Genomic DNA, 26453 nt, shown 5'->3' with positions numbered 1-26453 from the left:
ATTATGTGTAAACCAGTGCAGTTTCACCGCTCTGATCCTGGAGGTAATCCCAAAATTACAGCCTTCATACTCTTGGCAGATTTTGGTTTAAAGTACCATTAGATTTTTTTACCAACCTTGTTTCCTGACTGGAAATAATATTAGCGCTTTGGTGATGGAGATAAAGATTAGGGTGATGACAACAAGGCCTTCCTGCGTCAAAGTTTATAATCACACATAAAGTTACATACCAGTGCAAACATGAACGATAAACTGGTTGATTTTTCCCCTCACTGATTATTGAGAAAACTATAAATAATTTTCAACATGCCATTTGAAAAAAAAACAACAAAAAAACTAAAACTCCATTTAAACAGTTTTATAATGTTTTCAAAAATACCTGTCTCATTTTTTTTTTTTTTATTAAAATGTGTTTGATCAGGAGCAAAGCGTAAAGCAAAGTTACACATTAAAAGAAACAACTGTCCTGTCTACTGACCCTCAAGCCAAAGCATAATCCACAAGTCCATGTAGTAAAAGAAAACTTCAACACATTAAAGAAAAAAATAAGAATTGTTTTGTTACCGCTGTAAAATATTCACTGAATTAAACAAAGTTGTTTATATATTCAGTTTTTTTGCTGTGCCACAAATAATCTCCAACTCCAACATAAACACACGTATTAGTTTCCCTCCAACGTTTTATTTTAAATTTTTTTTTTATTCCCAGCTCAGCTTTGAAGCCAAACATCTCTAAAAACAAACCAACCTAAAAGTTTTAATCTTGGCATATTTCATTCTAAGCTTGGTAGAAATCTCAATAAGGCACACATTATTACCCGCTCCGTCTTTCCTTACTTCATCCACACACACACACACACACACACACGACAGAACGCTGAACCGCGCCAAAAGAACCTCTATTTACAATATATTACATCACAATGGGGATGATTAATAGCAGCTCACATGAACCTTGACATTAGCCTTTTCAAACGGAGCATCCTGTTACGTAAGCCTGTGTGTGCAGACTGGAGCAGCTGTGGCGAACGCAGACTGCAGAGAAAACGTTTGTCATTTTCCCTTTTTTTGCACCGCTGATGAATGAAATATGGCTGCTCTCTCTACCAAAACAAAACAAAAGCTGGGATTTGTCACATATAAAGCTCCAAATGATCAAGCTACATTGTAGATCAGAGATCTCTGTGGGTTTTTTTTTTTTGTTTGTTTGTTTGCAGGTTTCCTGGAGTTTTAAAAAGTATGAGGAAGACGCAGCGTCTACTTTTAAAACGAGGTTTAAAGCTTTTGATAAAGCTTACAGTTATCCTGAGCTATCTGCAGTTTTGCTGCTTTAAGCTTTGGGCTGCTGGAGGACAAACATTTTCCCACTACTCTCCAATTTTGCATCATTTGCTGCATTTCGACTTTCGCTAAATAGAAAACTTTACTGGTTTGAATAATAAACTGAACTAATAAACTGCAATATTTAATAGTTAGGACTGAACTGGAATGTATGGAATTGGCTTGAATTTGTCTGTGTGATTAAATCAGACCAAACCTTTAACATTTTAGGGAATTTGCCATATTAAAATTATTATTACTCACTAAATGCCAGAAGATGAGAAACTTTTATACTGTTTTATAATACTTTCTTCAAACTCAGAAGTTTACAATGGGAGCATTTAATTGCCAGAGTTAGGAAAGAAATTCTTTGTGACGAGATACAAATCACGTTAAAACTAAGAAGTTTAAGTTACCATTTTAGTAACATAAATATAAGTTTCTATGACAGACTAGGACTTTTCAAAAAGGCACCTTCTGAGTCTGTTTGTTCTAGATGTTATAAGTTATAAGTGATTGCATGTATAAATACTATAGAAACATTACAGCTCAGGAAGAAGACGAGCTGTGTCACATAAATGAATAAATGAACCCCAGAATAAAACCAAAATATCTTGTAAGTTGTTGGCGTCCGCAGTGAAATTACAACTTCACTGATTTGAAATGAAAGAAGAAGAAACAAATTCTCCAAAACCAAGATATAGAAACCAGATTATATTTTGGAAAAGAGCACGAGAAAAACATCCCAAATGTTAAGTTTGGGGTAGCAGTGTCGTTTTAAGAGGCTGCTTTGCATGTCATAAATTACGTTGAAACATTAAACCCGACGTCTCAAAACATCCTGCTGGAAGGTTAAAACTTTAGGTCGCTTTGCAGCGAACAGTGACCCGAATCACGCAGTGAAGTTGGTTATAAAGACAACAAAGTCAACATTGTGAAGGAACCACCACAAAGCTCTGGTGTCAGACTCATACAAACTTTGTGAACAGAGCTGAAAATCTGAGTAAGAAAGGGACGAGACGACCTACAAACCCGACTCCGGTTACACCGGTTCTGTCAGGAGGACTGGGCCTAAATGTCCCAAAACCATTGAGAGAAGCTTGTAAAGAGATACCCAAATACAGTACGGGGCCATTTTAGCAAATACCAAGGAAATTTATGTAAACTCAAGTTAAAAAAAAAAAAAAGTATCTTTGGTTATTCTGGCATTCAGCAAATAGAAGTAATTTTGGGAAATAAACATGATCTTAATGATGGTAAGAAAAGTGTATCTGTATCGAACTGTGATTCTTTAGCAATGAGAAGATAAATTTACAGCTTATTTTAATGAAATGTGGAGTTGAAAACCAGTTCATCCTCTACTCGCTCAGCTAAAAACAGAGAAATCCAGGTGAAGAACCCAACCTGTAACATGCCTCTGCGAACAATGAAGCGTCGCCACGCCTGCAGGAATTCATAAAATTTTAATGGGGTTTTTTTTGTTGTTGTTGTTTTGCTTGTTGTGTAATGTGCAATGTTTCTATCCATTACACACAGCCCTCACCGAACATGTGGTGCCGCGTTTGTGCCGTTAAAATTCGTTCTGCTCTTCCGCCTCACGTGTGAGCAGCTCTGTTCATCAAGCTTTGCCTCAGCAGACTCGTCACCTCCTCCAGCTCCTGCTCGGCCTCGTGGACTTTGGGGTCCAGCTGGAGGACCTCCTGCAGGTCGCTGCTGGCCGACAGGTAATCCTGGCAGGGTTTTCACACAGACGGTGTCAGGAAAACACAACTACAACTGAAGTAAACCAGTGGCAGTGGCGTGCTGGTCACCTGTAGTCCCTTGAAGGCCAGCGCCCGTCGGTAGAAGGCTTTCTTATTGGCTGGATCCAGCTGCAGCGCCGAGTCGCAGTCCCGTTTGGCCTCTTCGTACCGACTCAGCTTCAGGAAACAGATGGCTCTAGTAAGAGAGGAGGATGTGAAATAATTGTAGGTTTTTGTTTTGTTTTTAAGATTAGATGTAAAACTATTGCTAAATCCTTCTGAAGGGCTGCAGGTTTATGATGCGAGTGCTGTCACATCTGATCTTGTCTCGTACAAATATGGTGCCCTCTACTGTTTGTCTTAGAATAAAGTTCCTGGGGAGGAAAATCTCAGAAAAAAATAGCTCCATTTTTCATTGGAGAACATTTAATGTCCTAAAAAAATGCACTCTCATCCTGGGCATGAATATTAGCTTAACTTTGGACTTTTCATGTTTCTGAACAGCTCTTTCCAGAACGAGGTCATTCCAGAAGCTTACAGCTGTGTTGCTTTGTCCAAAATCAGTTACAAACTTTTCAACTTAAACCTCATCTTTATTTAACATCTAAATGGCTAAAGCACAAAAATAAATCAGGCTTCTGGAATGAAAATATATACTGTGCAAAAAAAAAAAAAGGCAGCTCTGTGGATGAAAATGTTCATTTTGACACGATACAAATTACAGAAAATCCACAGTAGATTAATTTACGTTTTATGCCAAGGCACCCCGGAAAAAATAAGAGTTCAAATAAGTCAATAAAAGTCTAAAATGATGGCGCTATTCGTGCTCATGTTGTGGTCCGTGACCACATTTGTGTCCTCAGCAGATCAAAGCCGTACCTGCGTCGCTAACACGCACACTTTACGATGCAAAACGTGACTGTTTCTGTTGTTTTGGACTAACCTGTTTGTGTAAACAGCACATTCATCGGGTTTCACCGAGAGACACTCGGTGTACTTCTCCAGAGCCTCCTGGAAGAGGCCCTTCTTCACCAGACTGTTGCCTTCGTGTTTGAGTAAAGTGAAGCGAGCCTCTTTTCTTCTGGCTGCAGAGAGAAAAGCAGGAAATTCATCAAAACCTCTCAACAAAGTAAATAAAAATCAATACTCCTATTACTGATAGCACAGAGCTGCGTTTCATGAAGAGTCGGGTTTTTCAACTCAAAGACGCTTCGGGAGTCGACTGCGTTTAACGGATTTCGCTTAAGAAGCCTGTCGAGATTTTTTTTTCAGGGCTTACCAATAAATGAAGCGGAGCAGATGAGTCGATTCCTCCTGAGCTAGCGGTCTGCTGTGTCTGCTGAGAAAGCCTCTGCAACTAATGACTAACTAATGAAAACGCCCCAACGCAGTAAACACTAAAAACATCCACAGCCTCGGGGGATTTAAAACATATTTGCAAAGTTTATCAAACGTGATTCCAAATTAGTTTCTGCAAAGAACAACACGACTCGTCACTCCTCATGAAAGATTGTATTCAACCATCAAGAGTTGGAAGGCGATTTAAATTAAAGTTTAGACTTTTTTTCATTCTTTTTTTTTTTTGGCAAACATTTCCACAGAATGTTTTTACTGTCCAATGTGAACATTTGAAAGGTGAAAATGTGGCGTTTGTAAAACAAAAAAACTCATCGGAGCCTTTAATACACATATCCCTCTGCAAGTCTTGCAAATAAATTTGATGGGAATTTGAGACAATCCTAAAAACGAATGTCTATAAAAATACACTTGCAATGATATGCAGTGCCACAGAAGTAGGTTTTGTGAGTCGCTAATAAAGTGATTCTCCAATATAGTAAGTTGTACTTTACTGGTTTCTATAGCTTTCTATATTTGTGATTTCAAAGTAGATATTGTATAAATATTTTAACATGTTTTATAGGTTTATTAATTTGCCTCATAACCTCGTACCAGATCATGACAGCATGTTATGACGTTTTTGCTCATAATGAGAAAAGTAGAACGAAAGTGTGTGGTCTAAAAATCATATTTACAGTAGATAAATAATATCTGAAAGTTATGTGTTGAGTACAAAAGAAAAAAAAAATCCAGCAAAGACCAGATGTCGAGCCTGAGAGATGCATCAAAATCTTTAAAACGTTCACAGAAAAAACTTTTGAGAAACACCAGACGTTGTCTAGACATTTTTAAAACTTTACAAGAAAGTCTGGCTGCTTTGGAGCAAAAATATCTCGTACTGAAGGACAATTCAAGACTTTGTTGAAGCCTGAAAAGTAAAGTGATTCCCCAGGAAGAGCAGCAGCTGCTCTGCGAAGGAAACTCATTAACTGATCATGACATCATCTGTCTGTGTCGCTCAGGGACTTCCTCAGGATTTAGTTTTATTTTCTTAATCAGCACAGAAAAAAAAAAAACAAGTTATTTTCATGTTTGTATAAGTTCTGCTGGAGAAACACGTGATGTATTGAAATGCGTTTTCATGCAGCCTCTGAGTGGAGCCGTCTGGGTTGTTTGAAGAGTCTGGAACCGGAGGAAACCCGACCTGGATTGTTCCATTACAGCAGCACTACAGTCTGCGCGGATCGGCTTGTCTCTGCATTATTGATACGACTCTAAACACACACACACACACACACACACACACACACACACACACACACACACACACACACACACACACACACACACACACACACACACACACACACACTCTGTCAGCTGGAGCACCCGCAGTCCTACTCTGCATTTACACCCTCGTTCTCTGCGAATTCTGCTTTCTGATGTCGCATTTTAATGTCATTTTCAATCTACTTCCTTCTCCCGTCTTTCTCAGACGTGAATTTAACACAGTTCAGTTAAGTGCTGATCATATTAACACAACATCAGCTGTAAGTTTCAGGCATCAGGGATAAAGTGATGTAGCCGACCTTCCTCCTGCGCGGCCCTGGCGGCTCGCGCCTGCGCCACCTCGACGCTGACCGGTTTCTCTCTGTGCTGCTGCTGGATGGCCAGCGGGACGACGGGAATCTCGGGAAGCTTTTCTCTCCATTCGGGCCCGTCCTGCTCGATCAGCACCTTCGTGATCCTGGCAGACAACAAGGAGAGCAACGTGACACAAGTGTTTTCCTTTAGTAGGCAAACACCGGAGCCACTGCGGGGTTTGTTCGCTCAGCAGCGATAAAAGGCGTAGCTTAGCGGAAGGAGGAGACGACGAAGCTCTCTGTGCAAAAATTGTCTAAAAAAAAACTAAATGGTGGATATTTCTCATCTGTAAAACTGCTACGTTGGACTTCATTAAGAGGTTCAGAGCGGTTAACAGCTTGTAAAGATTTACTATAAATCAATCAATGTGGAGTGAACTGTCCTCAGCCAGTGCAACAAAATCAACAGATCTTTTAAAAAGCAACAGATTAACATTAAAAATTCAAGGAAAAACACAAATTAACTTTTATTTAAACTAAACAGTTAAAATTTTCTCTAGTCTCTACTATGAACATTGAAGAATTTCAATATTGTTTATGACATTAGTTTCGAAATAATGTCAATAGTGGATCTAACTAAGAGGACTTTGTTTTCCAAAGACATCAACAAAACAGTATAAATAATTTCTAAGGTAAGCTTGGATGCCATATTAAAGAAGGCGCATCAGTTTTGCATAAAGAACTCAACAACTTTGAAATATAGTAGAAATACAGCCTTACTACCCAGAATGCAAAGCTAGCTGCAGGAAACTGAAAACAAGTAATTATCTCACATCTGCAAAGTTAAAGTTAGTAACAGCAGACAGGATTGTCGCTGAAGTTGTGGGGTGTCACCACCTCACGATCAGATCAGAGATGAAAACAGACTCCACTCCGATGCAATGCCCACACATTACACCAAAGCTTGATTAGACTTTCTTTAGTCCACTGAACAAAACTCATAAAAGACATTACACTGAAAAACACATTCATTCATTCATCCCTGAGTCAGTCGAGACTCTAAACCTCGACTGACTCGGAAACGTTTTTGTGTCTGTGCCGATCCAACCTGTGGACGCTGTCGTGAGCCGCCTGCACTCCGGTGTCGATCTGCAGCACCGTCTTGTAATCCACGTAGGCCTTCCTGTAGCGCTCCAGTGACTCATGGGCCATGGCTCTGCGCAGCAACGGCTTCAAGGAGAAGGGCTGCAGCTCTAAGGCCCTAAGAGGATCAGACGAATGCACAGACCGGATCAAACCGAGTCCTTCACTGTGCGTTTGTGTGTGTGTCAGTGTGTCTGCGTCAAAGGCGCAACCTGAAGCGAGTTTCCTCCAGGAGTAAACGAATATATTCATCCTAAGATAAATTAGGCGGAATCTAACCCGAAGTTTTACACTTCGCCTCCGGAGTGCAGCAGAAGCAATACGAGTGAGACGGAGTATGAATTCAAACGAATTTCAGGTTGTAATTTCGTTAATTAAATCCAGATTTTTGCAGCTACATAAGGTAAAAGATGTATTTGCCAAAACTAAACGGAGAGAAAAGGATGAACTAAAAACACGTAAAAACTGAATACAGAAACAGCCATCGACCCACAAGCAAACATGTAAACCGAATAATCCAGAAAGAACCAAGATTCTCGTTTTTTTTTTTTTTAGGCTGAAATCTGACAGTGCGGTTTGAAAGTAACAACTTCATAATCTCTAACTGTTGTCATTTTAAAGATTTAGACTGTGAATCACATTCTGTTGCTAAGGCAAACAATTTCATTGTTATAGCTGCTTAGCATCACCTCCATATACTATCCCACTCTCCTGTTGTGTAGCTCACAGTTCTGTATTCGGGCCCCTATTGTTTCAGTATTACAGGCAACATCTTTGGTATATTTTGAACTCTTTTACTGGCATTTCTCATCCCATCTATGCCTATTATAGTCAAGGATATGTTTCTTTAAGCTTCTCACCAGGTTTATGGGTAACATTGTTGCTTTGTTTCATGTCGTCATTGTGTGTGTTGCACAGTAGTTTGTGATTTTATGCCCAGAAACGTGCTGCAAAAATTTTCTGATGTTGTCTTTGTCTGATTTTGACAATGTCTTTAACAACATGAAACACTGAAGTGCATGAAAAAGCAAAAAAAAAACAAAAAAAAACAAAAACAACCCCAGAAGAAATCTGTTTCACAACACTAAAAATTCATCCTTATTTCCTTACTTTGTCTTATTTGCACGATTTTATTTAATTAAACTGTCCTCTAATCATAACAGAGATACAAAAACAATGTAGATTTGGTCACTCACTTGTTGCAGTCTTGAATGCAGTCGCCGCTGTTTCCGTCCTTCAGGTGGCAGGCGGCTCTGTTGGAGTAGAGGATACTCAGATCTTCTGGACTGTCAATGCCTGCAAGGTAGAGAATAAAAATAATTCATCTGACAAACCAGACTCCTAAACATCCTTCGTGTCTTTATTCTTAAAAGCAAGTCTTATGCAAAGCTGAATAAAAACACTTCTTCTAAATATTCCTCCACAAACTGAAAACAGTGGCCCACTTTAATCAGTTAAAAAATGTGAACAAATTATTGGATGTGCTCCCGGTGTTGACTGATTTCTTAATTTTCTCTGTTTTTCTTGGCAGGAAGCAGAACATGAGTGATTTTTTAATATTACCTTTGCATGCAAAACAAATGAGATGGAGATTTGAAATTTTGTGTTTTAGGGAACGATAAACGATTACTGTTAGTGTTTTCCTCTAAGTGCCGGTTAACTTGGCCATTATGCCAATTTAATTTAATTTTTTAAAACTCTCTTGAAATGATGTAGAAACAAAGTCACAAAGATAAGGTTTGTGCTCTTAAATGGTTTCTACATTTTTGAGCGTAATTCAAAAAGTGCACCATGCATTCTTGCTAAATCCCCTACAGAACAAAACTTTGTGGAGCCGTGCTTTACCGTTACGTCGTCAGAGGTTTGTTACTACCAACGTTGCAACTAATTTTCCTTTCAGGATAACTCAAACTCTACAAGATTGGACGGAGGCATCCAATGTCCACGTTCTTCTGCCACTGATTCTCAGTTGGATGTAGGTCTGGACTTTGGCTAGACCGTTTTAAAATAAGAACATGATTGGATATGCTCTCCAACGGGGTTTCTTCCACGCTATAGCTTCTCCATCCATCTGATGAGCTTCCCTGTCTGCTGAAAAAAAGGCATCCCACACAGCATCATGATGCCACCACCATCTTTTACAATAGGGATGACATTCATAAACTGGATTGTATTAAGAGGTATTGGAATAAATGAAGTCCATGATTTTCTGAAGAGGTTTATTTAAAATAAATTTGAAAAATGCAAACTGTTTTTGGTTAGGTCACTTGGGACACATAATGTCTGACAGGTGAGCTCAGAGTCATATTTACTCTGTATTTGAACGCCAGGTGGGCACAGCTTTGACAAGCAGAGTCATACTACAAAGCTACTGTTTTATGCAGTGAACTATGAAGCCAAATTACATTCAGAGCCAACTCTAATCTTATTGCCATTGGGAGGTAAAAAGATGTTTCCGTCAATTTAGTGAGCCATCCAGCTGCTGCTTATAGTTGCAATAGACAGTACAGAGACATAGACTTGTATTAAAAGGCCACGTAAGCTACTACCGCTGAAAAAAATATATTTTTAAGCAGAAATGCCAGAAATACCCAAAATATTTTAGTTGTTAGTAAATGAATGCGAATGAGGTCAGTTTAAACGCTTGGGGGGTATTAAAACTTAATTATGACCATTTATCAAGGTGCTAAAGTGTTTTTATTATTATTATTATTATTATTTGAACTGTTTCTCACCTGCCTCAGAGCATCCATCTATAGCCTGGCTGTACTTCTCCAGCGCGTCTCCAAACTGGCCGTTTTTAAAGAGGTAGTTCCCCTCATTCTTCAGCCGGGCCAGGGGAGGAGGCAAAGCTCCGGCCGGAGCATCCAGGTAACTCCTATCCACCCCGGAGCTGTCCGGCTGCTGCTGCGGCTCCTCTTCCCCACCTGCCGGGCTATTTTCTCTCGGAGCGCCGTTGGCGACCTCCTTTCCGGGAGCTCCGTGAGTCCGCGGCTTGTCCCGTCTCGGCGTGCCTCCTCCGCCGCTGCTGCCGGAGGGTTTCTCCTGCGCGTTCCCCATGGCTGCACTCCCCTCCGCAGTGCGTCCAAACTCTTCAACCTTCCTGCTTCTCGGTCTCTCTCAGAGCTGCAGCTACATCTGTGGACTGGCAGGGGGATTTCTGCTGGACACACCTCCAGTCGGAGGTGTCAGGAGTGACGTCACAGCGGGTGGGGGTGGGGGAGCCACAGCGGCGCAGAGATGCCGCAGCAGGCAAACTGATGGGGAAGGCAGGGGCGGCTCTAGCGTAAAAGAGGGACCACTGTCCGCGCCCCCCCTCTCCCTCTGTCAACACTCATTTAGCAAGCAAAGCTTTTTGTCAAAACTAATTAGAAATACGACACAAAGTTGATTAGATGATGTCACAACAGCACAAAAAAAAAATCCAGTTTTTGGTTTTTTCGCTAGAATTGAGCCCTCATACATGTTAAATTGTGTTTTCAAGAAAGTTTGCTCAAGCATCCAAGATTTTAATTAGAGATGGTCAAATGAAACCCGCATTCTTTAGCATTTAAAACACCCCAAAAGTTTCCTTTAATTTACCATCAAATCATAACCATCAATCACTGCCAGATATTTTTGACTATGGTTTTAAACAATGCGCTTTAGCTAGCTACAAAAGTTATTTTCTATTTATTTACTGCGTTATTAAAAACAATCTGATTTTGTTTTTCATTGTGTTGCTCTTCTGAAAATCCACCCCTACTATAAACAGGGGCAGACAATAAATAAATTGACAATCTAGGTATAACACCCCTGGATTATCAGCAGGCACAATCCAGACAACCCTTTTTCAAAACCTTTTGGAGGTATGCACTGTAGAGCAGCAAAGACTGTACTTCCTGCAACAATTCAAGAAGTACAGCGAAAACAGGAGTTGTTCTCTTTTATATTTTATACTGTGAACATCTGTGAGAAGGTCATTTTATCAATTTCTAAAATAAAAAGAGAGAAAATTTTCACACATTACTCCTTTGTAAAATTTTAAAAGAATTAAAAAAAGAGAGAGGTATAGCAGATGACAGGCTTGAGAGACTGTTTATTTACATGGTGATACACTACAAAAACAATAATAAAAAAAAAAAGTCAAATCTGTCGCTCTTCTCTTCTTCACCGGGCATCAAATACAACCACTGGGTTTAGAGAATTGAGGAAATGTGCAGAAAGAGTCGCAGTGAATTCACACATCTGATTTTAATTTAGGGTTAGAGACATCTTACAGCTCTGTCTCCCACACAAACACTCAGGAAAAGGATACATCTCTTTGTTCTCTTCTTGTACATGATTCTGTAGCCACACTCTCTGCATCTGATGGGATCACGAGCTTTAATTTCATTCTCAGTGTGACATTCTGCAAAAAAATAAATAAAAGAAGAAAGAGTCAGATAGGCTCCTCCAGCATGATCAGAGGCATGACACCACAACAGAAACATCAATTATGATCATAGACACTTAAGACTCAGTTGATTATTTTAAAGCTAATTGAAGCTAATGTGAATAACTAAAAATTTTGTTAAATCTTGTGGAGATAACATTTCAGATTCAAACACTGAGATTTAATACAATTTTAGATAAATTTATTTAACACACTGCTGTAAATGAACAAAAGTTAATCATGTGTCTGCAACAGTTACTCAAAAAGTACAAGTAGATAATTAGACATTTCAAGTTCTGGTGATACATCTTCAAATAATCAAAATCACAAACACTGAAGCTAAAGATAATATGGATGAACCGCTGATTGATAAATTCCTTAAAAAAAGAGATCATTCTTTTTACTACAGATGTATGATTCTGTACATTTGACTTTACCCCTTTACTTAAGTGAAATGAACTTTTAACAATCAAGAATCCCAAAAATATTTTTAAACTTCCGATTTTGTGGAAACAAATTGGGGGTGGGCCCATTTCTGCTCCAATTAGACACACCAGAATAAAATCAGGGACCATAAGGAAACCTGAATGAATGAGATTGGAGCCGAGGAACTTGAGTGGCCTGAACGGAGTAATTTTAGTAAATATGAAACGATGGCATCCACTGAGCTGTGATCCTCTGTAAGTCATACTCCTCAGACTATAAGACATAAATGCTTGAAATATTTTTTACTCTGTATGTGACGAAAGCGAGGATACACTTTGAGAAACGAGTGATTACAAAAAATCAACTTTTTTATGATATGATATTCTAACTTTTTCGATGTATATGTGCCTCACAATTATTTTCTGTATAACTGAATATAAATAGTGTTTATATTTTGTAATAGCTTAGTTAGCCCCCTCTAAACATGTTTATCCATATAATCGGTAACGATAGCTGATTACCTCCACAGATGTAGATCATCGGTTGCTGTTTGGGCGGCTGTAGATCTTTCTGTGCGTCCATTTTATCCTGCAAAAATAGGGAGGAAACCTCTTAATATCACCACATACTAACCGATTTCAGCACAGAATGCTAACAAAAACATGCTACTTATAGCACCATGGTATAAGTAGCATGGTGCTACTTATAGGGTCAGTATAAATCAATCAGCTTATTAGGTAAACTACACAATTATTTGCATGCTCTTACTGACGCAATTATAACAAAGTACGTCTATAAGAGACAAAGGAAAGGCATAATAATAAAAAAAAGTCCCTGTTTACCTTTCTATATGCTAGCTGTTTACCCCTACTTTTATCTCGCCATGCGCACAAATGACGTCGAAGTAGTTTCCGGTTTTCTTCTTTGCCTTTTACGGTAAGCCATTTTAGACACGCATTAGCGCCACCAGCTGGACTAGGATGTACTTAAAAATGATTCATAAATGTATAAATCTCACCGGTGTAAAATGTGTATCTAAATGTAAGATGTTAAATCTTTTCAATGCAAAAAGAAAATAATTTTCAAACAAATGACAAAAAATGGATTTAAAAAATATTTTTCGTACATTTTAATGTCAGTCCGTTGTGGAAATTCGGTGTAATTTGGGAGGGAAAAAACCTGAAGACTGACTAAAATCTGCATTTATTTTTTTATTATAGCTTGCTAATAACAAATTAAGAACCATAATAATTTAATGTTTCTTAAAAAGAGGTGAAATGTTTCTTGAAGAAACGTTTCTTCAAGGTTTGCGGTTGACATGAAGAAACGTTCTTGTATATATATTTTTCTAGATAAATCATTACCATAGGCAACACACTTAGGGTTTTAATTTATTTAATTTAATTTAATTAATTAATTGGTTATTATCAGCGTTTTCCAAGTATTCACGTCCTTGGCTATTTCTGTCATTCCATTCCTTTCCTAAAGGCGGCGGTGTGGTGCCGTTGAAAGTGTCCATCATTTGAACAGCTCCCCCTCAGCTGGCCCTCCACTAGTTTATGACGAACAGGCTAGTTTACGGACGATGTCCGTATCTTGGCTACTCCTGACTTATCCGACATCATAAGTTTATATTTTGTGTTTTTTTTAGTTCTTAAGGGTTAGCGTCATGGAGCCGTCAGCGCCGAAAAGGTTCGTGGGCATATCCGAAGTCGTCATTTAAATCTGCTAATGTAGGCGGTAGCTCAGCTAGCTTATGCTAAGCTAACTTAGTTAGCTTCACTTTGATTTTAAAGTTTTGACTCAAAATATCGACAAAAAGATCAGAAATGATTCACGGACGCCACATGAAAATTGTTAATATGGTTTCCGTTTAATATTGAGTAACAATTGAGGTTAAGGTTGTTTATAGAATTTTGGTTTTCTTTTTTTTATCCGAGAAAAGCAAATTAATTACTGAATCGCAATCAAATATTTGAAATATTACGATACGTGTTTGACGCTGAAGAAACCAAAGTCTGTTGGAAGTGTTTTGTGTCGGGCTCATGAGGTTACGTCTTGTTTAGACTTTTGGGACATTTTTATTATTACCCTGACTGTTAACCAATCCTATCTTTATCTTGTCATAGTTTTTCATTGAAGAGGTAAAATCCATAAAAAACGATGTACATTTTTAAGTGTCATCATTATCATATTGCATCTACCCAAACATTTCGGATTTGTCATGACTGAAGTAGATGTTATCAGCGTCACTGATGTCATTAGATGACTTGTTTCACTTTGCAGTAAGCTGAAAAAGCTGAGTGAGGACAGTTTGACCAAACAGCCAGAGGAAGTGTTTGATGTTCTGGAGAAACTTGGTGAAGGGTAAGAAGTGTTCTTGTTTCCACTCTTTTTAACGACTGTCTGTTGGTAGTTTCTCTTATGACATGTTTTCTGTGATTTGTGTGCGTTTAGCTCCTATGGCAGCGTATTCAAGGCCATCCATAAAGAGTCAGGGCAGGTGGTGGCCATCAAGCAGGTTCCTGTGGAGTCCGATCTGCAGGAAATCATCAAGGAAATCTCCATCATGCAGCAGTGTGACAGGTAGGGCTACCACACTGCTTTACTAAAAATTACCCCAAACTATAGCTGAAACAAATCGGCAGTATTGTACACAAAGTCTTAGCTGCTGAAGGTCTAATCGTCTCTTTGGGGTTTTAATTTGGGTTCCTAATGCTCTTTCTGTTCAAATTGAAGCTTTTATTTTTAACTGCATTTCTTCTCTCCTTGCAGCCCTTATGTTGTAAAATATTATGGAAGTTACTTCAAGAACACTGACCTGTGGATCGTCATGGAGTACTGTGGAGCTGGATCTGTTTCAGACATCATCAGGCTGCGAAACAAAACTGTGTGTTATAACTGTCTGTACATTTGACCCATATTGCAGTTTATGTAGTTGACCTATTGTGCTTTAAAGGCATTTTTAACAAATACTTTATTAACTGACACACCACCGTCACATCTCATCTCGCGCATAATTAGATGTCATAGATGTGTCACTTTAATGGTTCTCTCATCCTAGTATTGTCTTGGGTTTTCTCTTACACCAGCTGACAGAAGATGAGATTGCCACCATCCTGAAGTCAACGCTAAAGGGTCTGGAGTACCTTCATTTCATGAGAAAGATCCATCGTGACATTAAGGCAGGAAACATCCTTCTCAACACGGAGGGTCACGCCAAACTGGCTGACTTTGGAGTTGCGGGGCAGTTGACGGTAAAATAAACCAACTGAACGAGATTCATTAATTGCAGGGAACCGGTTACAAAGCACTTTAACCTTCCTCCAGCGGTCTTGGCGCGACGCTCCGGAGGAGCACAGCAGATGTCACGGTCAGACACTAGAGAATCGCAGGGGGGTAACGGGGGCTTATCCTATCAGACTGTCAATTCCCAAAACTACATCAAATAAAAAACTTGTAAAAGCACGTGCGAGGTCATTGTGACCCTGGTGTACTGCGTACAGAGTAAAAAACTTGTGGGGTCAAAATGACCCAATGTCTTAAGACTGCTGGAGGGAGGGTTAAAGTAAAAGCAAATGGTGGAGCTACAAAGTGACGACTCAGGGCGTCTGAATATAGAACATTAAACTTTTCACATTATTTGTAAAACAAAAATTCAAATCCTTTCTCGGTTATGGCCCGCTTTATTTTCTTTCTCTTAAAATATGACACCTTTTGAGTTATGAACACTTTCCTGTAAATGCTGTCTGTATGTGTGTTATTAAAGACTTGCATTGTTTTAAACTCTCATTTTAAAGGTAACCGCCATTGTAATTTTATTTAAAATGTGTCATAACATTGATTTGAGTCCTTTAGTCTATTTCTGGTTTTTATTCATGGAAATTAAGTAAAAATACTTCCGACATGTCTTCCTTCTAAAGGACACCATGGCAAAAAGAAACACTGTGATTGGTACTCCGTTCTGGATGGCTCCAGAAGTGATCCAGGAGATCGGCTACAACTGCGTAGCAGACATCTGGTCTCTGGGCATCACTTCTATAGAAATGGCAGAGGGGAAACCTCCTTATGCTGACATCCACCCGATGAGAGTAAGTCCACAGTTTATTTTTTTAATAAGCTGATGCTTGTACTCTGTTGTAATTCTTTGTTCTCCTTTCCGACCCTGCGTCTTTCCTTCAGGCCATCTTCATGATCCCCACCAACCCTCCTCCTACGTTCAGGAAGCCGGAGCATTGGTCAGATGATTTCACAGACTTTGTCAAAAAGTGTTTGGTCAAATCCCCAGATCAGAGAGCAACAGCAACACAGCTCCTACAGGTTGGAGCAGAATGACAAAATGCCACACGCATGGATATGAGTATCTCGCACACAAACTGATCTGAACGCATTTATAGATTCAAAATAAGACTTTTTACTGTTTTGCAGCATCCGTTCATCAGCCAGGCCAAACCCGTGTCGATCCTCAGAGATCTGATAACTGAGGCCATGGAGATGAAAGCCAAGAGGCAGCAGGAGCAGCAGAGAGAGCTGGAGGAGGAGGATGATAACTCTGTACGAGTCTGGCTGAGATATTACTACGTTTCCAGTGAAATAATAATCCAGCAGACGTCTCATTGTTGCGTTACTTTTTTCTTTTCTCTCCCTCTCCCTATAGGAGGAGGAGACTGAAGTGGACTCCCACACCATGGTGAAGTCGGGTTCTGAGGGCGCCGGGACCATGCGGGCCACCAGCACGATGAGCGACGGGGCCCAAACCATGATCGAACACGGCAGCACCATGCTGGAGTCCGACCTGGGTACCATGGTCATCAATAGTGACGATGAAGAGGAGGAGGACGACCAAGGGTCAATGAGAAGTAAGACCAAAAGACAATTTAAAAGATTTTATTCTCCAGAACGTTTTCAGAAACCAGTTTGAGACGATGGTCGTTGTGGGTTTTGTTGGTTGTTAGTTTTTGTCATTGTGTGTATTAAAAGAATCATGTATGGCGCTTTGCAAAACTAAGGGGCAAGTAAAGAAGCTCTTGAACTTATTCTCACCACAAACTAAAGAAATGTGTTTTGCAGTTGAATTGAGCCACATCCTGAGTCAAGACTTTGTAAATCCAACCTGTGCTGCAGTTTTGTTTCTTCAAGCTCTGCACATCAGAGGACTGAAATCTTCACCCATTCTACCATTTGAATCTGCTTTAATGTTTAGAAGAAAAAATTATCGCCAGTTGGATGGACAAAATTTGTACGTTTCTGTGGATATATAAATCTCGAATTACATTTATAATGGTCTTTAAAAGTCTGAAATTTGAGTTGGTGAAACCCTGCACTGTGATAAAATTACACACATGTGGACTCCATTTGCCAATTAGATCTTTTTTTTTATTCACTTGGTTGGGTTGGAGTTTATTGTTGGTGGTAGAGAAAAAGAAGCAGATGGGAAAAAGTTTCTCCGTTTTGTACGTTTGAATACCATGTAACATTTTTCTTCAGCTTCACAATTCACCACTTTGTGAAAGATGGATATATTGAATCTATACCTCTTGTTAAACTTATTTATGAGCCATCCTTCAATAAGATAATGCCATCAAAGCTTCATTCATGGCCCTATAAACTCTGCTTGTGTCTGATGCAACAAACATGTCTCCCTCTGACGCCAGTCTTTTTTTCTTTTTTTTGTCTTTTCCCCTGAGCTCCACTGTAAAGTAGCTCTGGGGTTTAGCTTACATTTGGATTTTTTTTTTTCCCCATCTGCTTTTGGCCTCAGTGGGAGCTGAAGGTTATTACAGTTATATAAATATCTGCGTGTTTGTGCACAGCTGCAGTCATCTCATGGTCCCAGTTTAACCGTTTAAATTATGCCATGACTTCACTAATTGTTAGTCACATGGCTTTGACAAAATTTCCAATGAGTCTCAAATGATCACATTTCATTTACATGTCCTGGTTATGCCAAACTGTTTCCACAACTTACAAGTAAGTTGTTTGTTTTTAGTTTTATTTTGATTGCCTTGATTTTTTTTTTTTTTTTTTTTTTTTTGTATAATCATAAGTCATAGTTTGAATAGATCTACTGTTCAAACTATGATCCTCGATGCTCATTCTGACTTTAGCTGCCATCAGTTTTTTATTTTTTTTAGATGTATATAAATTTAAAAATCTGAACTGCTTAGACAGCCTGTAATGTCTAGTCTGAGGACAAACTTAAGATGAAGCCAATAAACAACATTTTGATCTTATACATTTGAGCATGTCTGAGATTTTTTTTTTTGCACATTTTTTTCCCCTGAGGCACATTTTTTCCTAACTAGAGCCTCTTCTTCATTCACAGGGAATGCCACCCCCCAGCAGCCCATGCGTCCTTCCTTCATGGACTACTTTGATAAGCAGGACTCCAACAAGGCGGCTCAGCAGCAGGAAAACTACAACCAAAATCAGCCGCTGGAGCAGCCCGGCTACCACATCCAGTCCAAAAATGTCTTTCCTGATAACTGGAAGGTCCCGCAGGATGGAGACTTTAACTTTGTGAGTGTCCTGGCTGTGGTTTTCAAACAACTTCTTTCAGTCCGTCTATTGTTGGCCTCTCCTTCCCTCAATGTTTGACTATTCTTTAATCAATCTCCCCCATTTGCCCGTCTATCCATCCATCCTTTCAGTCGATGTTTTGTGAAGCCTGTATCTGATTTCCTTCCTATTATTTTTGTGTGTCTTCAGTTGAAGAACCTGGACTTTGAGGAGCTGCAGTTGCGCCTCACCGCCTTGGATCCCATGATGGAGCGGGAGATCGAGGAGCTGCGGCAGCGCTACACCGCCAAGCGGCAACCCATCCTGGACGCAATGGATGCTAAGAAGCGAAGACAACAGAACTTTTAAGGGCTCTTCCGATCCTTCCTCCCCTTCCCAAAGCCAGCAGCAAACTTCTGTCCCACCAGGAAAACAAAGACCACCATGTTGTTCTTGCCTAAACCCTCTAATGTCCCGACTGACTGCTAACTGGCTTCCGAATGAAGTTTAGATGCGTTCTTCCCAGGATGACGTCCGTTTCTCCGCAGTTGCTGTGAAGCCGCTTTCTGGTAAACGCCGATCAGGACTGTGGGCAAAAAATAGAGAAGTGACCCCGAGGCCATCTTAAAAAGGAATTTCCTCTTTTCTCAGTGAACTGTCAGCCTTAGGAGTCGGCGTCGGCACATAAGGAAGTCAGTCCTGCAGCAGGAGCAGCTGTAGACGCAGCAGATCTAATGAAGTGCTTTTTTTTTTTTTTTTTTCTTCTTCAGACTTTTTACTTCCAATGTAAATATAACGCAGAGCCTAGTTTGGAAATAACCACCATCAGATGCTGTGGAGGTTCGACTATGACCAAAGACAATCAGAATTATGCTGACTTTGTGAATGCCTTAAAATAACAAGCAATGTAATAAAACGCCACATAACGGGACGTTTGCGCCGCGCTCTGGTTTGAAGCTGTAAAGGAAACATCGTGGTCGGGTTACGTACCAGAGAACTTCAAACTTATCAGTCTTTATGATCAACTTTTTGGGTTTGTTTTAGTTTTCATGTTTGGGGTTTTCTTTTTTTTGCACCGTCTGCTTTAACAGACGTCAATGTATCTTAGTGCCTCTTCGGTCAAACGCATCATCCTCTTAGCTCACAGTGATATGCATTCAGAGTCGGAGGCTTTATTCTGCTAATCGATCCAGATGAGGGATGACTAAGCGGTAAAACAAAACTGTTTGAAAAGTCTTCTGAAGTTGTTAAATGATTAATAGATTTCAGATTCGTCTGTCATTAGAGTTAAGAAACTAAAGCAAAACTGTCAGATTCATCACATCTAACTACAACGGTTGCATTTTGATTCCTCTTTGTTGCTTTATTTTTCAGATTTTCCCTGCTGCAGTAGTGCATGGCTACGTTTTTGTTTTGTTGATGAAGGAATACAGTGTTTTAGGGTAAAATGCTTTTTTTTTTTTCTTTGAAACTTAAAACAACTTGTTGGCACATAGATATTTGGCTTCCTTTTGTAATAAAGTAGCTATGCTTAAAAATCAGAGATGGATAAGATGATCCTCAATAAACTTGGCAGAGGAAATTTTTATTTTCCTCTGAAGCTAGAGGGCAGTGATGCAGTCACTGTTTATCTGTAAAACATCTTGTAACACTTTAAAAGCTAAATTGATGGTAAGAGTTCAGAATCAACCAATTTTTAATAAATGAATATACATTAACAGCATCAAAACAAATATTTTCAGTTTCTAAATGCATCAACAAATCAGGAAATTGTGCAAATATTTAAAATTGGTTACAAAGTCTCCCCAAATCTGTTTTCTGTTTCAGTCCAGTTCTCTCTAGTCTATTGCATTTTAATAAACTGGTTGTGTCAGCCGGGAGCAACTACTGCACTGAGACTCCATCAGGCTAATATCCTGTCAGGATGCAAAGAATGAATTCATTACACCTGGAACAAATGTCACATTTTAAACAATCCTCTTTGATATCAATATTGGCCTCACCAACGTGGTGATATTTTCTTCATCATTACGGTCCTATGATGCATAAAGGTTTTTTTTTTTTTCTGCTGGATTCAACTTCGTCTCTGCTGCAGTAAATTTGTATCTGATTAAATTTAAGCTGAATTTTATTGACATTTTCAGGCTGAACTCTCAAAACGAGATCAGAAATGCAACCATATCTGGTGATTTGGAAGCTGTTAACACCTTTGATCCCTTAAATAAGAAGCTCTTTAAAAAAAAAAGCCTTTTTCTCTATTTTTCATGTTAATGATCCTGAATGAAATAACAGTCTTAATATCTTGTACATTGTTGTTTTTTTTTTTTGCAGGTTTCTGTTACATATGAATGTGGATCGCCTGTTTATTTTGAATAAGCAGATCTGTTACAGACTTGACTTATCTGGAATAAGCAGACAATATAAACAGCATCAGTACTGTATCATGTAAACCATATCTGCTTCTCTTCAGATTTGTTTTCCTTCTAATTGATCAGAATTAAGTCATTTGTAAATTGTCACCTTTTACTTTTAGGGCCTGGAGTCTGCACCGCAATAAATTGCATAGGAATATGATTCGCCTGTGTTAGAATCTTTTTTTTTTAAATGTATTTATAAAACGTGATCTTGACTGTTGAAATTTCCGCCTCGTGGGCCAAACAGATGTTTTGCTGTCTTTTCGACTATGCATGTTTGCATTTTAGACGGATGCTCTTCTAGTGAGTGCACAGTTAATATGGAAGATGATTTATTATTCTGTTTTCATTTTTTAAAAAAAAGTTAAATTAAAATAGGAAATTGACTCAGCTGTCCCCATCACTTGTGCAAAATTAAATAAAATTTGGGTTCATTTACGGATTTTTTTTTCTGCTTTATATTTGATTTGATTCAGAGTGGAATGTAGGCATTAAACACTTTTAATTTATTTTTTTTGTTTGTAATACTTTGAGAACGTGTAATAATAAAAGTTGCATATAGTTATCAGACCTTGGTTTCTTATCTATGACATCGTAAATGAACTTTGATCCTGAGGTTTGTGACCGGTGTTACCGTACGTGTTGTTCTACACGCGCAATGCCATTTTACGCATGCTTTTACACCGCTGTAAACTTCCTTACTGCGCTTTCAGTCTCAGTTTTACGGTATTTTCTTTTTTTCTTTCTTTTACAGTGTTCCCAAAAGCTGTCGTGCAGCCATTTCATTCAACCCACAGCAGTTGAGTTGCACTAAAAAGAGGGAGAGAGTGGAAAAACATGTCTGCGCTCAACAGAAAGATCGTTTACACCACATCAGCTCCAAATGCCATCGGTCCGTACAGGTAAGAAAAGTTCAAAACAAGAGCTCTGCACCGCTTCATGTCTTTGCAAAATCTGGAAGGTTGAAGTCTATTTGGGGGGGGAGAAAGACATGTTTGCTCGGGGGCGGGACTTCCTGTCCAGTGAACTCACCTGCTGCTCGCCGTGCAAAAGTGTAACTTTGTAGAGGAGAGAAATCGCTGTGAAGCAGACAGGACTTGAAATGGCAGCAACTCCTCGGAAAATCATTTACACACCGAAAGCCCCGGTGAGGCAGGGCATTTATAGGTAAGATTATGCCCACTTTAAATGGAAAATAAGATTAAAATGCACTTTTGTTTTTTTTTGTTTTTAACAAATGCTTTAAAGGTGCGTTTGAATAAGCTGGGGGTGTTCCTGCTTTAGCCAACCAGCTGTTTCAGATTAAATCAGGTGCTTTTTTTTTTTGTCCGCACATTAATCAGGATTAAATCTGGAAGTATTTTTGTAATAGTGACTCTAAATATATCAATCAGAACCGTATCATTGAAATGTTCAAACGAGAATTAATTCGTGAAATTCTTCAGTACATTAGCTGTTTAACTTAGTTTGGGGAGGTGGAAGCGCCCCCTTGTGGTGAGTGGAGGTAGTGGCAACTTTATTCAACTTAGTCTTTTAGTATAATGTAAAACGGATTAGCGCTAATTTCAAATGACATTACAGGTAGATGGGTCTAATACACCTTAATTTATTATCAGTTTGTTGTGAATTATTTTACTTTCACATTAAAGAATCAATTATTATGTGCTTAAAAAGTCCAGACGTCACATTTTGTCTGCTAAAATGTTCACATCCTCACATAGTTTCTGTGTTTGCATGTCCCACTCAGCCAGGCGGTGGTGGTGGACAGAACCATGTACGTCTCGGGTCAGATTGGGATGGACGTGGCCTCCGGTCAGCTGGTGGACGGAGGAGTGCAGGCTCAGACCAAACAGGTGACCCACAAACAGAAAGACATCTTCACCCGGGCTCAGATTTGACCGTTAACTCTTAGAAAGTCTTCAGTCTCCTTTCCCTTTCTACTCAGGCTCTGAGCAACATGGGGGAAATCCTTAAAGCGGCAGGCTGCGACTACAGCAACGGTGAGACTTTACACATTCTGCACAATCTGTTGGTTGTTGCCTTCTTTTTGCTTTCATCGCTTGATTTTAACGTTGAACTCAAATTCCCAAATTGTTTCACTTCAGTGGTGAAGACCACGGTGCTGATGAAGGACATGAACGACTTCAACACCGTCAACGACGTCTACAAGACATGTAAGCCAGTAATTTAGATTTATTTTAGGCAAAAGTATGAATAACTTATTCTCCTGTGTAGCTCCTAACTCCATGTAAATTAAAAATAATAAACTCTACTTACTCTACTTAATAATAGCTTTAATAAAGCATTTGAATGTGTTTAGTAACACTTTGCCAACCACGGATGTTTTTTTTTCCCTTTATGTCTTCATATAAATATTTTTTAAAAATCAGTTCAATGCAAACAAGTTAAAATACACAAAAAAGAGAGTTAAAATGGTTCTTGAGTAGTTATTAAATCAGATTTCAGATTCATTATTGCATATCAAGAGTTTGGAGTGACTCTCCCACACACCAGTTTCACATAATCCTGTATTGCTTTGTTTATTTTAAAATTTAAGACATAATTATTGAGAAACCAGATCAAAAATTTCCGTTTTTATTTAACGTTACAGCTGTTAGAGAGACGCATGTTGTACCTGACGTATACCACCAGGGGGCAGCTTTTAACCAAAATAATGAGAACTGATGACGACATATGTCCGTGTCCGGTAAAACCTGAACAGTCGGCATTTCATTTAATTTTTTTTAGGTATTAACCATTACTTTCAAATAATATTGTTAATAATAATAATACAAACTTGGATTTAACTTCTAACAGCATTTTAAAAGTAATTATTTTAAATATTAATTTATCTTCCAATACTCCAAATAATACATTCTTATTCTTAATATATTATTAATACATTATTAGTGGTATTATTCCATCCTTACGATGAGACAAAGTTTGCAGAACTCTGAGAGGAAGTAGAAGAAGAGGAAGAAACATGCACAGGGATAAGCTAACCCTGGACCTCTCTGCAGCCATCAGTATTGCTCTACCCAAGCATCGACTGTGACCCCTGACCCCTGGCTCGCAATCTGACGTTTAGCTCTCCCTCTGCTGCATCAGTGCAGTGGAAGTGTTTGGGCTTTTCCTCCTGGATTACAACAGTCCGGTGTAATGGAACCGGCTGAGTCCAGAGTTGTAAGTGGACACCGATGTAACCCAACCTTTCACAAGCACTGCTCCTCAGGACAGCGACTCGACGCGCCGAGCTCCTGCCTCCCTTCAGGTCCACTTCAACCCTGCAAACCAGGAAACTTTCCCTGACTCTGCAGGGAGGAAACAGAAAGGAAGCGAACCAAAGCAAATCCAAATGACCCCTTTAATTTGGTCAAAATGACCAAACACAACTATAGTAATGGGCAAAAGTCTTGAATAAACCCTCATTTGTTGATGTTTTGCTTCCAGTGAGCCAGATTTTAATCATGTTATAAACTGGACGTAAAATGTGACACTTTCTGTTTTTGTCCTCTCCTTTATGTTGGCTGGGAGCCACCACCAAACAGGAAACAAATAATAAAGTAAAAGGCAGTCAAAATCCACAGAAAAGCTTTAGAAGACCTTTGAAAAAGTTTGTGAAACTTTAGAACAAAGTCAGATTCTGGCAAACTGGTGGTTTAAAGCTTGTGTGCAGTTCATCAGATTATTATCCCCACTCTTCAGCCTCCACTTGTACTCAAATATTGATTGAATTTTCAATAAACTTATCTCCTTTTTAAAAAAAATATTACATGGAAGCAAACAAAAGGTAATAATATGTATATATTAGGTGAGTTCATAGCATTTTCCTCCAGCTCGAAGAGCCTTTTTACATTTCAGCCCCTCTGCCCCATGAAACGTATAAAAATGTGTTTATCTGCCTTAATCTGGTGTGACACATGAGCCAAGCTGATAATCTCTGACCTCACAGTGAAACAAACACAACTAAAGGCCAAAGTAGGGATTATTTGAGTCCGAGTTTACTTATTATTAAAAAGATCTTTAAAAAATTGTTTTAGCAAAACACAAAACATCCTTAATTCGCAGCTATTAACTTTGTTTTCTTCCAGTTTTCAGCACTAATTTCCCTGCCAGAGCTGCCTACCAGGTTGCTGCTCTGCCCAGAGTGAGTACCGATCCAAGCCTGCAGATTCTTCTGCTTTGTTTTTAAATGCGACAGCATTTAAGGATGCAAATGGTTTTGCTAATTAATCTCTACATTAACTGTCTGTTAAACCTCTTCAGCCGGTTTGTTACCGAAATGATGTTTATTAAAAGTGCTGCAGCCGTTTTCCTGCAGTTTTAGGGACTTTAATTGAAGCCGTAAAGATTCAGAGTTTCAGGGCTCGTAGTTGTATTAGATTATCACAGAATATATTTGTTTCCTCTGCCAGTGTTGTTTATCAAGCTGAGATTTCTGAGTGGAGAAATAATCTGTTCCTTGAACAAGTTATATTAGCCTTTAAGAGAATTTTGAGCCATTTGTTTATTATACTTCTTTATTTTTTTTTTAGACTTACCATGCCAGCTCCTTAACTTGGCAAAATATAAAAAGAACCAGCAACAAAAAGTCACATTGTTTCAAACCAACAAACGAATGAATGAGGAAAGAAAATGTTTGTAGCAAATTTTGACCCATTTATTGACTAACAACAATAACCAAAAACTACGTAAACAGTACTTTATGCAAATGATAGTATTTAAATCTTTTTTTTACATTATTATTAAAAGCAGTGTCTATGTAAATATACTTCAAAGGGTTAAAGTCCCTCAGAATATTTATATTGATGTGAATAATTTTGCTTTACGAGACCGACTTGTTTGGAGTGGGGGAAAAATATCTAAAAAATATTTTTCAGCAGTTTTTAGGAAGATTTCATTTTTCTTTTGTGTGCACAAACGGCATTAGGATTTTAAAGTATCTTTTTAAAGGTTAAATAATGTCGACCTGTTTTTTTTAAATAATGCAAATCAGTTCCTTAATTGTAGGTTCCTGTTATACAGTGCTAATCCTGCCTTGTTATATGTTGCTAATGCGATATACCAACTTAATGAACAATTCTGAACTACAAACTTATGCATTCAAGTATATATTTTTAGCTATTTGAGAAGTGTGATATTTTATTTAAACAATAAATAAACCTTTTCAGCAAAGTTTAGCTCCAAAAGGATTTTCCATATTAACTATATGAGCGTTTCCTGGTCTAAATCAACAAAAATTGCATGTTAGTTGAGCTGCAGATTTTTTTTTTAATCAAATTTAGTTTAATTCAGTTTAAATGGCTCTTTTGTTATAGAAATGCTTGCATGCATGAAATCTTGTCTTGTCTCCTCAGGGTGCGCTGGTGGAAATCGAGGCGATCGCCGTCCTCGGCCCTTTATCTGACTCCTGACTCGCCGACCGCGTCCCAAACAAGCTGTAGCCAAGCAACAAGGCGTCCAATTGTTTCAGGTTTTCCCGAAGAGGCGGCATTGTGTTTCCAGACCGGGTCCCTCAACAGAGAAGCAACAAATAAAGCAGTAATTCCTCCATAATTGTCGAAATGTGTTGATTC

At 38.8% G+C, this 26453-nt stretch overlaps 4 protein-coding genes across 6 annotated transcripts; 2 read left to right on the top strand and 2 right to left on the bottom strand.

Moving 5' to 3' along the window:
* Positions 1-1085: 1085 nt before the first annotated feature.
* spag1a (sperm associated antigen 1a) lies at positions 1086-11055 on the bottom strand. The gene is made up of 7 exons (XM_014969276.2): positions 9861-11055; positions 8322-8421; positions 7091-7243; positions 5989-6146; positions 4005-4146; positions 3131-3257; positions 1086-3049 (listed from the first exon to the last, which is right to left on the bottom strand). Exons 1-7 carry the CDS (start codon positions 10183-10185, stop codon positions 2915-2917), a joined length of 1140 nt encoding a protein of 379 aa, XP_014824762.2. The 5' UTR covers positions 10186-11055; the 3' UTR covers positions 1086-2914.
* A 128-nt stretch (positions 11056-11183) lies between these two features.
* On the bottom strand, positions 11184-12890 carry polr2k (RNA polymerase II, I and III subunit K). Its single transcript, XM_014969278.2, has 4 exons — positions 12808-12890; positions 12487-12553; positions 11423-11515; positions 11184-11297 (listed from the first exon to the last, which is right to left on the bottom strand). Exons 2-4 carry the CDS (start codon positions 12545-12547, stop codon positions 11275-11277), a joined length of 177 nt encoding a protein of 58 aa, XP_014824764.1. The 5' UTR covers positions 12548-12553; positions 12808-12890; the 3' UTR covers positions 11184-11274.
* stk3 (serine/threonine kinase 3 (STE20 homolog, yeast)) lies at positions 12136-21447 on the top strand. 2 transcript variants are annotated; one of them, XM_014969274.2, is made up of 11 exons: positions 12136-12219; positions 14252-14332; positions 14423-14551; positions 14741-14855; positions 15058-15222; positions 15889-16056; positions 16148-16285; positions 16394-16519; positions 16623-16824; positions 18291-18484; positions 18674-21447. In XM_014969274.2, exons 1-11 carry the CDS (start codon positions 12185-12187, stop codon positions 18830-18832), a joined length of 1512 nt encoding a protein of 503 aa, XP_014824760.2. In that variant the 5' UTR covers positions 12136-12184; the 3' UTR covers positions 18833-21447. The 2 variants fall into 2 exon arrangements, with proteins under 2 accessions (XP_014824760.2, XP_014824761.1); XM_014969275.2 differs by lacking the exon at positions 12136-12219 and adding an exon at positions 13498-13657.
* A 171-nt stretch (positions 21448-21618) lies between these two features.
* On the top strand, positions 21619-26433 carry rida (reactive intermediate imine deaminase A). Of its 2 annotated transcripts, none has more exons than XM_014969283.2 (6): positions 21619-21779; positions 22625-22730; positions 22823-22877; positions 22983-23051; positions 24969-25024; positions 26235-26433. In XM_014969283.2, exons 1-6 carry the CDS (start codon positions 21715-21717, stop codon positions 26289-26291), a joined length of 408 nt encoding a protein of 135 aa, XP_014824769.1. In that variant the 5' UTR covers positions 21619-21714; the 3' UTR covers positions 26292-26433. The 2 variants fall into 2 exon arrangements, with proteins under 2 accessions (XP_014824769.1, XP_014824770.1); XM_014969284.2 differs by lacking the exon at positions 21619-21779 and adding an exon at positions 21889-22044.
* Positions 26434-26453: the final 20 nt, after the last annotated feature.

This window comes from Poecilia mexicana, unplaced genomic scaffold, assembly GCF_051168715.1.
Source record: "Poecilia mexicana isolate PSO_F unplaced genomic scaffold, ASM5116871v1 scaffold_11, whole genome shotgun sequence".
NCBI lineage: Eukaryota > Metazoa > Chordata > Actinopteri > Cyprinodontiformes > Poeciliidae > Poecilia > Poecilia mexicana.
The sequence above is the reverse complement of the archived record's forward strand: the minus strand, read 5'-3'. Positions and strand labels throughout refer to the sequence as shown.

What these genes read in the sequence shown, in the direction of transcription:
- spag1a (XM_014969276.2), bottom strand. Translation starts at nt 10,185, where the DNA reads ATGGGGAACGCGCAGGAGAAACCCTCCGGCAGCAGCGGCGGAGGAGGC. An exon ending in TGCATTCAAGACTGCAACAA is followed by an intron (nt 7,244 to 8,321) that starts GTGAGTGACCAA and finishes TGATCCTCTTAG; the next exon opens with GGCCTTAGAGCTGCAGCCCT. An exon ending in CAGGGCCGCGCAGGAGGAAG is followed by an intron (nt 4,147 to 5,988) that starts GTCGGCTACATC and finishes TTCTCTCTGCAG; the next exon opens with CCAGAAGAAAAGAGGCTCGC.
- stk3 (XM_014969274.2), top strand. Translation starts at nt 12,185, where the DNA reads ATGAAACGATGGCATCCACTGAGCTGTGATCCTCT. An exon ending in GAGTTGCGGGGCAGTTGACG is followed by an intron (nt 15,223 to 15,888) that starts GTAAAATAAACC and finishes TTCCTTCTAAAG; the next exon opens with GACACCATGGCAAAAAGAAA. An exon ending in CTGACATCCACCCGATGAGA is followed by an intron (nt 16,057 to 16,147) that starts GTAAGTCCACAG and finishes TCTTTCCTTCAG; the next exon opens with GCCATCTTCATGATCCCCAC.
- polr2k (XM_014969278.2), bottom strand. Translation starts at nt 12,547, where the DNA reads ATGGACGCACAGAAAGATCTACAGCCGCCCAAACAGCAACCGATGATC. An exon ending in GATGATCTACATCTGTGGAG is followed by an intron (nt 11,516 to 12,486) that starts GTAATCAGCTAT and finishes ATTTTTTTGCAG; the next exon opens with AATGTCACACTGAGAATGAA. An exon ending in CAAGAAGAGAACAAAGAGAT is followed by an intron (nt 11,298 to 11,422) that starts GTATCCTTTTCC and finishes CTCTAAACCCAG; the next exon opens with TGGTTGTATTTGATGCCCGG.
- rida (XM_014969283.2), top strand. Translation starts at nt 21,715, where the DNA reads ATGTCTGCGCTCAACAGAAAGATCGTTTACACCACATCAGCTCCAAAT. An exon ending in AATGCCATCGGTCCGTACAG is followed by an intron (nt 21,780 to 22,624) that starts GTAAGAAAAGTT and finishes TGTCCCACTCAG; the next exon opens with CCAGGCGGTGGTGGTGGACA. An exon ending in AGGTTGCTGCTCTGCCCAGA is followed by an intron (nt 25,025 to 26,234) that starts GTGAGTACCGAT and finishes TTGTCTCCTCAG; the next exon opens with GGTGCGCTGGTGGAAATCGA.